At 42.1% G+C, this 12,957-nt stretch overlaps 1 protein-coding gene across 1 annotated transcript in view; it reads left to right on the forward strand.

Moving 5' to 3' along the window:
- The window catches only part of LOC128454523 (low-density lipoprotein receptor-related protein 8), an 85,954-nt gene that overhangs the window by 43,856 nt on the left and 29,141 nt on the right, over positions 1–12,957 (forward strand). Inside the window, exon 5 of the mRNA XM_053437939.1 lies at positions 9,926–10,315. Coding sequence (XP_053293914.1) covers positions 9,926–10,315 — 390 coding nt within the window. The remainder of the gene's footprint in view (positions 1–9,925; positions 10,316–12,957) is intronic.

Here is a 12,957-nt window from a genome sequence, read left to right on the forward strand (position 1 = left end):
ACTCACTTATCATCCAGGGGCTTAGGACTTTAAAGCACAGTGGGGAACACTCCATACAATTAGAGGGATTTTCAGTAAGTTTTGATTTAAGCCAGCTGCACTCAAAAAATAGGTTCACTTTGATGTGGGAGAATATGAGATATCTGCAGCTTTCTGGTGATGTTTGGATTCTTCTGCCGTCGCATTTTGAACCTTGACTCGTTGGACTTCCCGCTGCAGGCTCCTCAGAGCCGTCGAAAAGTGACATCACCTCCTCGCACAGCCAATCAGACAAGTCAACCGTGCGGCTGCCTCCACCCCTTCAACCCCTGCAGGGACTATTCTTGCCCTACTTCTGAAGCGGCGTGAAAAATCGGCTCCCTCTTTTTCTCTCTCTCTCCCTTGCCTCTTCACATCAAGAAAAATTGATTGAGGGAACAGAGCGGGAGGAGGTGTGGTGTTTAGACTTTGAAGATTGTGCAAAAGTGGCACGTGGTGGCAAATGCAGAGGAGGAGAGGGGGGGAAAGCCATCTCCCTATTATCCCATATAAATGATGTTCTTTCATTCCAGGGATCTGCTCCCTTTCAGTTAACCGTGTGTGGGCGATTGCTATCCGTGCAATTCATGTTATTTTTTAAAGGATCTAGTCTATTTACATTTTGTATTTAGAGAGGAAACCAAGTGAATTTGTCAGGAAATTAAAACATCAATCAGAGAAATCATCTTCTAGAATAGATATTTACCTTCCTCTCCTGGAAAGATTATGAGCTTTGCATCCATTGTGCTGTAAAGATATTTTTGTCCCATCGGCCTGCAAGTGGCCTGTCAGTGACTCCATGTCTCAATGTGGCCCCACACGCTCATGCCCAGCCAAGTGGTAGTGATTCCATCGACTTTAGATCTAATGCCTTCTTAGCTCAAATGGCTCTTCACAGCGCTGCCCATTGAGACCCAGTCTAGCCTGTGCTAATCCTTTTTTCATTCTAATGTCTGTATTGATGCGGCAGTCTTAAGCTTCTCAGTGGCGGCACGAGGGCCGGCAGCGGGCGGGTAGCCACCCAGGCAAAGGCCAAAATCCCTCCAGATGTAAAGTCTGTTCAGCGTGAGCAGCAGGAAGAGGCTTCCTCAATAACCGGCGAAGGGCCGTTAAGTGCTGCACAGGCCAGTTTATGTGAGAACTGATTGAGCCCAATGCCAGGATGGAAGATCATGTTTAAATCAAGGGCAAGAAGCTTTTTTAGCACAGATCAGTCTAGGTACCAAGCAGCGAAGTCTTAAATTGTTGTTTGTGGTTCAGCCCAATAACACAAGGAATGAAAAAATAAGGGGTAATAAATCTATATACTAAATTCGGCCTGCCACAGTTTCATAATGATACAAACCTTTTTTTACCCAAAATCAATAATCTCTGATTTAAGGCTTACAAAATCTTTTTGAGATATTTTGCACACACAAACAAAAACAATAATATTCGTATTGCAACATTTTGAAACGAGCAACTAAACGTGATTGTTAATTGATGATAATGCAAATATGCTGAGATATTTGCGATGAGTGCAAAAAGAGCAGAACACATTCACATTGACAGCAGATGTTTACAATGATTTACTCACCCTGCCTTATAAAATAATGTTTAAAATGCCTAGACCTAAGCAGGCTTCGAAGTATCAGCCACTGAAAAAACAGTCAAAATATATTGAACATTTGAATCATTGTCCCTGAGCATAATCAATGTTGTGCAGTTGTGTCAACTCAGCACTGAGCTTTTTGATAATTTGCTAATTGACTGCGTTTATAGCTTTTCTATTCCCCGAGCCCTCAGAGCACTTTACACTACAAGTCACATCCACCCATTCACACATATACAGTGACTCTATGCAATGCTTTTCTATCACACATTCAAAGTCACTTTCAGACTGGATGAGCCAGGGATCAAACCCCTGACCTTCTGGTTACAGGACGACCCGCTCTACCGCCTGAGCCTTGATGAACTTATGGTAAATGAGACCGAACATGTGTGAATTTAAGTTTAAAAGAAGTTATAGGTCACTGATTTAGAGCTGAGCTCTTAGATTACTTCTTATACTGTAGACTGGAGGCTTTAGATCTTTCACATTTACAGTCACGATAAAGAGAGGGGGGAGGAGTGATGGAAACTACCAATCGGTTTGAGTACGTCTCAGTGTGTCGGTTCATTGCAGGCTCAGCTGCTGGCACAGGGGCAGCTGGAGAATTGACTTCAAAGCAGCATTAACTCTGCTGTATGTTTGAGGTTAGAAAGAGAAGATGAATGAATCAAAATGTGTGAAAAGATAAAGCGGTGGTTGCGTGAGAGTGAGAATTAAACTTTTTCATGCACATTAGATGTTTCTTATAATTTTGCTCAGCCGCAAACCTCAGTCTATTCACCTGTAAATGTTATTCCGTCATGACTGGATGCAGTTGATCTAAAATGTTGAAGCATGAATTAGAAAATGTTTGAAATTTAAAGGACCAGTGCAATGTCGGTCCACATCAACTAAAACATTCCCTGCAGAATCTACGTTATACTGGAACCAATTCATTGTGTTATCTCACTGCCTCTGTGTCCAGGCATTGTGCTGTGGATACTAATTGCCAGACTCCACCTCCATCTTTCTGAAAGAACGGACTTATACTGACTTATAACAAACAATCCACAATTTTCTGTCTTATTATATTCATTGGACATTTTTACTGGCCTCCTGCCCCTTTGTGTGGACCCAAATCAAAAGAAAGTTTATTCCACAAACTGTTGACACTTTCACACCTACCTTGTTTTTGCGGATCCTCACACTTTTGTTTTTAGTTCGAACCAAAGTAACAGTTGTGAAAGGTCTATACCAGAAGAGCTGTTCTCAGAATGGATCAAACTGAATTAGGGTTCGGTTCGTTTGCAATGGGAAAACATTGACTTACGGATCAATTGCGGGAAGTTAGACAACCTTAAAGAGAAGAAAAAGAAGCAGAAGTGGCTCTTAGGATTTCTTGTAGTCTTAGCCTCCAACAATATAACATGTGAACAGACGTTAATTTGTTTGATTCAGACTAATGCTGAGTCCTAACTACATCGGTTTTATGATGTGGTAGATTTACTATAATGATATAACAGTGGCAGCATAATAACAAAAATAAGCAATTCATTCATGAGCTTCTTTCAAAACAAAACTTAAAACCTAAACTAGACTCACCTAAACTAAGTCCACACAATGATGTCTTTACAAAATACATTGACATTTTCTTTTCAGTTGTCATGGATTTTAGAGTGTCAGAAATCCAGTATCACAAGAGTCATTATTCGATCCTCCTTGAGTTTGCAGTGCGTTGGTGTGCACCGACTTAAATAAAGATGCCAGCAGAGGGAAAACAACCAGATTCAAGTTTCACTGCTCCGGCAACAAGAGTCTTTCTGTAGCTGTCTTTTACACTCGTGCTTTTGTGATGCGCTCATAGTCTGGCTTGCATCGAGCTAAACATTCAAACACGCTGTTCCCTTTCACATGTGTTTAGTGTGAGCGGAGAGGAGCACTGACTGAGCCGGATCGCACTCAACCCTCTCTGCGCTCTGCTATTAGTAGAGTGAATAGCCCGCCGCAGACTCGGAAAAGCAAACCTTGCAGAGGCAAACTGCTAATTGAGTCACCCGCATGTTGAATTATGTATAAAGTAGAATTTAGCCCTCACCAGAGAAAGCTTCCCCTGATCAACATTACATTAAGCAGCGGCTCCAGAGAGGCTCCGCGAGGAAGTTCAACTGTGTCCTCCTCAACCCTCAGCGATGTGGGTTTTTAATGTGCACTCACTCGCTGGGCATCTTCTCCTGAGGACGGCAGTCCCACTGGGACGCACTGTGAGGCACAGGGAGCCGGTCCAGACTTGTGTGTTTGCTTTAAATGTTCTTGTGTGGTTTAACTTTTGCTTGTTTTATTTATTCATATCTAATACTGCTTGGATAGTATTAGACAACGAATGACTCCTTGTCTCTGTAGTGAAACTGAACAGGCAGGAGCTGCACGTCCCCAGCGATGCAGCTACACCACTGACAACATTTCCTCCTAATTTCAGTGTGGTAATAGAAATCTAGACACGTTTTCAATTTGTCTAAGCGGCGGGTGTTTTGTCTTTTCTCAGGTCTCTGTCTCCTCCGCCATCGCCCACCCGCCCCCAGGTGGCCTACCTTCTCAGTCAGTAATGATATCTGAGAGGAGGTTAAAAAAAGCTCTCTTCACTTTGATTCCCATCTTGTCGGCAGTTATCTTCTCCTGGTTGTTAGTGCAGATGAGAGGGGGCTCTCTGATCTGCTACAGCTGTGTTTGCTGTGTAAATGGGTGCGTGGCAGGAAAGGTCAGCCGCTGAGCTGTTTCCCTGGAGAGAGCCACTGTGACCTGTGTGAAGTGGCCGGCAGCGTGAGTGTGTGTGTGTGTGACTCTGCCTCTCTGGGTTTGTCATTTGTGGATGTTGTGTGCCTTTGTGAGTGTTTGTGTGAATGGCCCATTGACCCTGCTGCGGTGTCTGTAGCTGAACTGTCCCTTCAGTATGAATCTATGAATGTTGGAGCTGTTTTTCGAGTTTGCAGAAAAACCTAAAATGGTAGTTTAGATATTTCTGTTTGGAACAAAGTGATGGACTAAAGAACAGTCAAGCACTGGTGCTGGCCAATCAAATTACATTAACAAGAAAAAGAAGGCAGCTGTTGAATCATGTGTGTTAGCATTGTACTGATAGCTCTCATATCACATGAGCATGAAAGCCGGCGTTGTTGTGGTTCCCAACCACAGCATGAAACAGATTGTTGTCATTATGATGTGATAGCTACGCATGCGTCGGAGTCCAGCGTTACTGCCCACATTTTCCCATGTTTTTTTCATAATTTGGCATGGTTGTTAAACAATACATCCACTAGAGGGCAGAGTCGAGCGTTTCTGACAACAAACGTGACAACGGAGACGTAGGTTGTGATACTTCACCTGTTTAGAAAGAGGCAAAAGAGGCTGCGTTGTAAGCAGCATTGCTCTGTGAGGCGATTCAATACATTGAGGCATGTGGATGGGGAATTCTGTGTTGCAATGTCTTCCTCGTGTCTTACTTGTCACGCTTGAACTATTAGCTACATTGCCCCTCATGACTTCTGGTGGTACTGCTCCGTTTCGTCTGTCTCGTCCGTATTCTAAAGTGTTAAGAAGATGAGCACAAATACAGGAGAGATGAACGCAGTGTGCAAACAGAGTTAGCTCAGTCCTTTTCCCTATATATCTAACGTTGAGCATTAATGAGCATTAACCAACAGAGCCATTGCCTGACTTGTGCATAGCATGGAGCTGCAGATGTTAGTGCATAGAGAGATTTTATAGCCTTACAGGTAATTTAAAATGTCTATATGTGCACATATACAGTCTGTAGTTTATTTTGCAGCCGTAGTGTTTGCATACACATGTGTGATGTCACCATCTTTTTTTGCACACTTCAGTATGTTGTAGATTTAATTTGAAATTGATACAGCTTGTCAATCAATCTACTCTTAATAACCCACAATGACAAAGTGAAGAGTTTTTTGACTTTATTGCAAAAATTGAAATGTCTCATGATTGTCCTCAGACCCTTAATTCAGTATTTTGCAGAGGCCTCTATGACACCATTCTCTCTTCTTGGGCAAGTCTCTATCAGCTTGGTTCACCTGGATTCGGGCAGTTTATCCCATTCTCCCAGGCAGAAACTCTGAAGCTCTGTCAGACTGGATGAGAACTGTCTGTGAACAGCCATCTTCTGGTCCGTCCAGGTGTTCTGTGGGATTTAAATCTGGACTTTGGCTGGACTTTCCTCACAGTCAGAGACTCTGTTATTTTTGTGCTGAAAGTCAAACCGTGAAACTCAATCTCAGTGTCAGTCCTGGACTCTATATCAGGTTTTCTTCAATGGATTCATTCTTCAGTCAATCCTGCCCAGTGTCATGCTTCACTGTGAAGATAGTAATCAGTCTATATCACCATAAAGGCCTGAATGATTGAGAACTGCTGTGATGGTTGTCTCCGTTTCAGATTCTCTACACAGGTCTTCTGAAGGTCTGAAATCTTTATACAGCCTAAATGCATATTCATTTAGTTGAGATAACAATATGATCTTTAACAATTCTTTTTCTTTACAATGTCGAAAAGGGTCATTCTGTTATATATATCGTGACCTTTGCACCTGAATTATCAAAAATGTTTCCAACAATGTTTAAAGCCAGAAAAGAAATCCAGTTATATTCATTTGGGGCATTTTGGTTGTCTTTTTAACAGCGCCGTGGTTACTTTACCCCTCGCTTTACCCGTCTGTGCTATAACTTCTGGAGAAAACAACATGAACACAATGTTATCCAGTTAGCCAGTCGTCTGTTTATTCCTTCCACTGTTTGTATTGGTCGTAATGGATCATGACTATTCATTGCCGTGTTCTGTGCAATGTGAATAAAACTTAACTCCCATGATCCCACGCTACTTCACAAGTCTTCAAACTAGGCCATTTGTTATTATTTTGATTGAGAGATCCCCTAGTGGCTAAAGTTACGAATTGTAAATTGAATTTCCTGCTCCTTCTTTTAATGAATTGACCACACAATAACCCACTGAGTGAAATGCTGGGTCCTCGCTTCAATTTATCTATCATTTAAAAGCCACTGACTTGTACCACATCGTGCACTATGGGCTCAAGGTTGTTCAAAAAGTCCTGACATTCATTTACGCGGTGCCCCCACTGGAAACCAGCCTCTCTCGAGTGGAACCAGGTCACTCGTGTACAGTGCTAATGCTCTTCTCCTTGTATAATAACGTACATGACTCTTGAATCTCATTAATTATTTAGTGCCAAATTAAAACGGAGTGAGGGTTCAGGGCATTACAGGGACAGTAGTTATGAAACACATCAGAATCAGATGGAGCCTGTTTAATATGAATGAATAAAACCCCTTCACTGAACTGAATCCACAACATGGGCTTTTCGTTTCAGTTGCCTTCCCCGTGCAAACAAGGCTGTTGGAGTCAATTAAGGCAACACTGATGTTTGCAAAGAAAAAAAAAACATAGTGACTTTGACATATGGTATAATTATATAGGATAGTATTAGGATAGAATTAGGATGCTATGTTTTCAATAGATGAGGACATGTTAACCCAGTTGAACTCAGCATGTGAGATTAATCATAATTTTTCCGTCTATTTAATTTAATTTCTCATTTTCTTTTTACGCAATGTCTTGATCCAGTTTGATTTGGAAACCACTGACTTTGTTACTACTTTTAACTGATGGTTCAAACTGCTTTTTGTTTTTTTGTTTGTCTTTTTGATATTTAGAAGAATTATCCAAAAACTACTGGACATATATCAAACTTGGTGGAGGGATGTGGTATGGGTCGGGGAAGAACCCACTCAATTTTGGTTTGGATGTGGATCAGAGGGAAGATCCAGGACTTTATCTTTCGCCTGCTTTAACATTACGTGATCAGCAGTTTTTTGGTGATTTGTCAGAGAATAACTCATTAATCTTGATGGGGAAAAAAATATGGCATCTTAATGGTATAGACTGATATTTATGAGTGTTGTGTTATTTGATGTGGATCCAACTGAAAATCCAGATCTAGTGAATTTGAAATGTGGTTTCATGAGGCGACTGTTCGGCCTTGGTGGAGGAGTGCGCCCTCTGAGTGTCCTTCAGTCTCTTTTCTGTAGCCATTTAAATATTGATCCCTGTTTGGATCAATGTAAAAGTATCTGTTGCAAAAATGCTGCGTATGCACATATGGTAAGATCCTGTCTGTTTTAGATGGACGCTATGAATGTGGGTGTGAATGGAGTCAGTGGCAATAAACTGTACAGTGAAGAGCTTTGAGTGGTCATCAAGACTAGAAAAGCACTTTATGAATACAGACCATTTATCTTTGAATAAAGATAAATGGCTGATGACTCTGGTCATGTGCAGCCAGACCACAGACTGATGGGTTAGTGACTGTCAGGTATTATTTCACTCAGACCAAATTAAATGACTGGTGGTTTTTATTACAGTCCTGCGAGGGCCACAGAAACCATCTTTTTTCAGGGTCTTTTTCCAGACGACTTTATTTACTCTTGGCTATTCTGGCGTGAGGACGATTTTTGTCAAATATGTTTCAGGAACAAATTAATTCATGAAAAATGTGTCAAAACAATAACCCCTCCCCCCCATCCAAAGGCGAACGGTGCTGAAATTGAACTCCTGGTGGTTTGTGTAAATGCCTAAATGTGCTTCTCCCTCTGCTGGCCTCATGTGATGCTTTGGCCTCACAGTGGGAACCCTGACTCCCTTCACAGACTCAGTGTGTTTGGCCAGACACGAGTAAAGAGCCAGAGAAAGCTGCTTAAGGTAGAGAGAGTGAGAGAGAAGTGGATTTAGAAAAGCATGTACGATGACTTTGAAGTGAGGAGATGCACATGAACTTTTCTCTCCTGCTTAGGAACATTTTCATGCAGGGGCGAGCGAGGCCAGTGCTTCTTACTGCTCTCAGGTTTTTTTTAGGGTAGAATGGCATTTAGAGTTGACTGTAACCTACAATATGTGGTTGACCTTTGTGCTAATGATGCATCATAGGTTAAAGACCTGCTGATTGCAGAGAGGTCTAGCATCTTAAGCTCCTCAGGAGGCGACGTGTCTCATCATCTTCCTGTGAAACCACCACAGTCCCCTCTCCTTCCTCTTCAGCTCCTTCTGTCTTTTCCCTGGTTATGATACCACTGTTGCATCTCAGTTAACTGGAGAATCCTTTTCACTGTGTCTCTCTGTTTGAAGCGTATGTGATTGAATGAAGGGGCAGAATTTCAATACATCCGACAAAAACATTCATAAGCCTTTATAAGCTGATTAGAGTTTGGTGGTCAAAGGTCAAAGGTCAAGGTCACTATCACTGCACAGATAACTTTTGGCCACATGTTAATTTTGACAATATTTCTTACAAATGCCTAATCGGGAAAAATGTTGAGTAGCAATAGAGTCAATGGCCTTTTAACCTGGGACATAACGTTCTGCCAATACACTAATAACTATAGAAAGAAATTCTGATAATATTTGACTCTCTGTTGGATGCTGAATTGTAGACGCACAGACACACTCAAAGATGACCTGATTTGGTGGATAAATGTCACTGACTTCACAGAATGAATGTGCTGATTATGTCAAATTGGGTATAATATTAAAACTACGACATTTAACATCCAAAAGGTCAAAAGTCAACTTTGTCGCAACACCCTAAATCCCTTCTACTGGTCATTATTAATTTCAAAAGGGGAACTTGTTGGTGCTTTACTAGTAAAATGTTCTACATGTGAATATTCAGAATCTGTATGGGCTGGGAGGCTTCTAGATTCTGTTTCTAGTTTGACCAATCACTTGCCCTTAGGTAAACAGTACGTGTGGAGAACCAAAGAGGTGGTACACATTGACTGGAAAGTATCGGCTATCGGCCTTTTCATTTATCTGAATTCATATGCAAATAGCTGTTAAAAGAGATCAGCCAAAACATCGCTGTTTTTTTTTTTTTGTAGAGAAATAGTCTCGGATCAGATATCTGCTGTGTGTACCAAGAGGCTAATTCATCATCAGACGAAAGCCAGTGAGCTACGAGATTGTTTTTTGTCAAATGGTTTGTTACATTTCAGTCAGTTTTTATTTTGATTTGTTACAGGCTCTTAAGGATGGCTGGGTTACTACTCATTTTTAAAGCACAGGCCTTTAATCATATTCATTTGCTTTCACTTTCAGCTTTTAAGGGAAAAGTCAAAGGCATATTGACTAAACTATAAATTCATTGTAAAGGCTTCTCTTCCCCTGCGTCAGTTTTCATAAGACAGTATAGATGCAGACTCACCATTTCTCCTCAAACCTCTTTCTAAGGTTGTTGCTCTCTCTGTTCTCGTCCTCCAGATGCCAAGGCCTGCCCCAGCGGCGAGTTCATGTGTTCCAACCGCAAGTGCCTGGCCACTGTGTATGTCTGTGACGGGGACGACGACTGCGGAGACGGCAGCGACGAGCTCAAGTGCCTCTCCCCTCTCACCTGTGGGCCCAACCACCTCCGCTGTAACACCTCGGAGTGCGTGCCGCTCATGTGGAGCTGCGACGGAGACCCCGACTGCTCCGACAGCTCGGATGAGGGGCCCGAGCGCTGCGGCGGGGACGGGGCCCCGTACCTGAACAACCGCCGGGCCAACTGCACCGCCGGAGAGTTTCGCTGCGCCAACGGGGAGTGTGTGCGACTGACGTGGAAATGCGATGGCGATCCAGACTGCAAGGACAAATCGGACGAGTCGGATTGTCGTGAGTTTGCCTTTTTTCTCTGCTCCTCACGAATCTCTCCTTGTAATGTCTTCTTCCACGTAGCCCTTTGTCTCCCTCCTTTTTGTGTTCTGCAAGTGCTTATTCATGTTTTCCATTGTAACATAACTGTTTTTGATCCAAAAGGCTGTCCACTCCATTCAGATTGATGCATGGACATTGCTGCTCTGTCAGACGGAGGTAGTGGACTTGTAGGATCTGGGTTCAGGCTGAGGGAGAGTTTAGGTACAATAGAAAATTGAAGTGCACATGTAGCCATGGTTACATGAGGAGGGTACAGCAGAATTCATCCCATAAACCATCGACACACAAACTACATACTAATCCGATGCCGGCTGGAGGTGGCTGCTGTTGATGCAATTCTCAGAGAAAGTGGAGGAACTATTTAGATTTGCAAAACATCAAATTGCAGATGGTAGTAAACCAGCATGAGAAAGGTCCTGGAAAACAATAAAATAAAACAAGAGACATGGAAACAGTAAAACATTAGTATTTCAGGGCAGAGTACGGCTGAGTGGCTGAGCTGCTTGAGGTAGTGAGAGCCGAGGCAGAGCGGCGGGGGTGAGTGTGGCTGACAAATGGAAAGTAGTCGGTGATCCTGAACGAGAGAGACAAAAGGTAAATCATGCGGGAAGGAAGGTAATGAAAGACACATCCCAAAAAAGTAAGAAGACTTGTTTCAAAGAGGCTGTAAGTGTGACCACCACACAAGGTTGATTGAAGTTGTGGCAGAGAGGCGGTTTGTGAGTTGATGATTCAGACTCGGGCTGCGTGCAGCTCAAATAAAACATCATACAACGGTTGTTTGAATCTTTAAACAATGACGCTTTGAACACTGTCAGATATTTTTTGCATTGTTGTGTAAGAAAATCTTGGAGTTGGATGACATCGATTTCAATATGTGTTTAATACTTCAAAACACAATTGATGTTACAATGTCTGCCTTTGCCCATAAAATAAGTTCAGCTGCAATAACTATAATCTTATCCTTTCAAATAACTTGTATTACCGAACATCTCAATTGATGCAAACGCCAAACAGAAGCTGCCACATTTGCGGAGAAGCTATATTGTTGGATTTATATACACATCTCGGCTGATCTCAGGCTGCACCTCTGACACACCCAGGAAACGAGAGAAGATGTATCCTTAAACCCGCCTTCAACCATTTTTGAGCAAGAATGTCTTTCAACCCAGAAACGGTAGCAAAATGTTTTGGGATTGCCCCCCCGCCCAGCCGAGCTCACACACCGGCAGGGACAGCGCATACAGACGTAACAACCAAAACCAGTCGAACCAGAATGGTCCATAAACTAGTGTAAAATCTGTAGAAAAGGTAGTTTGGTTTCTCCTTGCAATGTTCACTTTGCAATGGCTTCCAAAGTTCCAGTTTGCATTGACACACCAATTACATAATTTCCTGTTTGTACAGAAGAAAATACAATTCAATCTTGTATGTTATACATTTAAGTATTGTTTAGCCTACTTACTGAAAGGATGCACCACAGCATATCATGGTAATTAGTATGAAGAACAATCTGTTTACAACCAGTATGTAGGATGAAAGTGGTACACAGCACATCTCTGCAGCTCCAGGCTGCTCACACAAACACACATCTGTCTGGACTTGTTTCTAGTGTTCTTGAGTCTTCTTTAATTGAATGTAAATGATGTTATGTTAACATAGTTTGGGTGCTTAGTGTTTAAGTTTTTTTTTTTTACTTGATTCTATTATCTATTGCCATTCACTGCAAATATTTCAAACAGAAGAATAGAGTTGCAGGCCAATCAATTCCCCTCACATTCAGAAGTAACTACAATGGGGGTCAGTTTCATTTCACATTATCTTTTTTTGTGGACAGTGTGTAAAGATGTCCCTTTGCTTTCAGATAAGTTATCTGTTTGCTTTCAGACTGGAAAGTGGTTTTAAGAAAAAAGTCAACACACACTATTTCCTTCCTCTTGAGAGGTGTTGCTTTATCATTTAGCACATTTCCACTCTGCTGGGAGTTGGGACGCTTGTTTTTTTTATTTATTTCTCCTTATAAATGTGTCAGGTGAAGAATGTGCTGGTTGATAAACACAGTGCAGAGATGGGGCTTTGTGATAAAGCAGGTTTTTTCCTATTAGCTGGTCATGGATGGAGGAGCCCTGCAGCGCTTGTCTCACTAAGCCAGAGTGTGAAACCCAGATAGTCCCACTATTCATTATCAAGATGTGTGGTGCGCACATCAAACCCACAGCTCACACTCTGCCTTGTCAAATAAGAAGCCCTTACAAGAGAGTGATGTTGTGTTAAGCTGCTGGATCCCTGCATTAAGGAACAGGCCCTGAGACGGTTAGAGGCACGACCCTGTATTGGTCCAGAGGTTATTATAGAAGCCACTTATGCTCAGCCCTTTCCTCCTTTTCTCTGTGCACACACTTCCGTCTATGCAAGGATTATCTTGCCACAAAAAAAATTGAATTTGCTGCCACCGGCTATTGCTGTGATTCATCAATATACTTTAGAATTTACTTCTTATTAATTCTATTCAGAACTGGAATGTCCCCCAGTAGAGCTCATATCGGCCAAGGCCTAACTGTACTCTGAAATTAATGGATATATTTTTTGGGGAACAAATC

The sequence above is a fragment of the Pleuronectes platessa genome, chromosome 13, assembly GCF_947347685.1.
Source record: "Pleuronectes platessa chromosome 13, fPlePla1.1, whole genome shotgun sequence".
In the NCBI taxonomy this organism is placed as follows: domain Eukaryota; kingdom Metazoa; phylum Chordata; class Actinopteri; order Pleuronectiformes; family Pleuronectidae; genus Pleuronectes; species Pleuronectes platessa.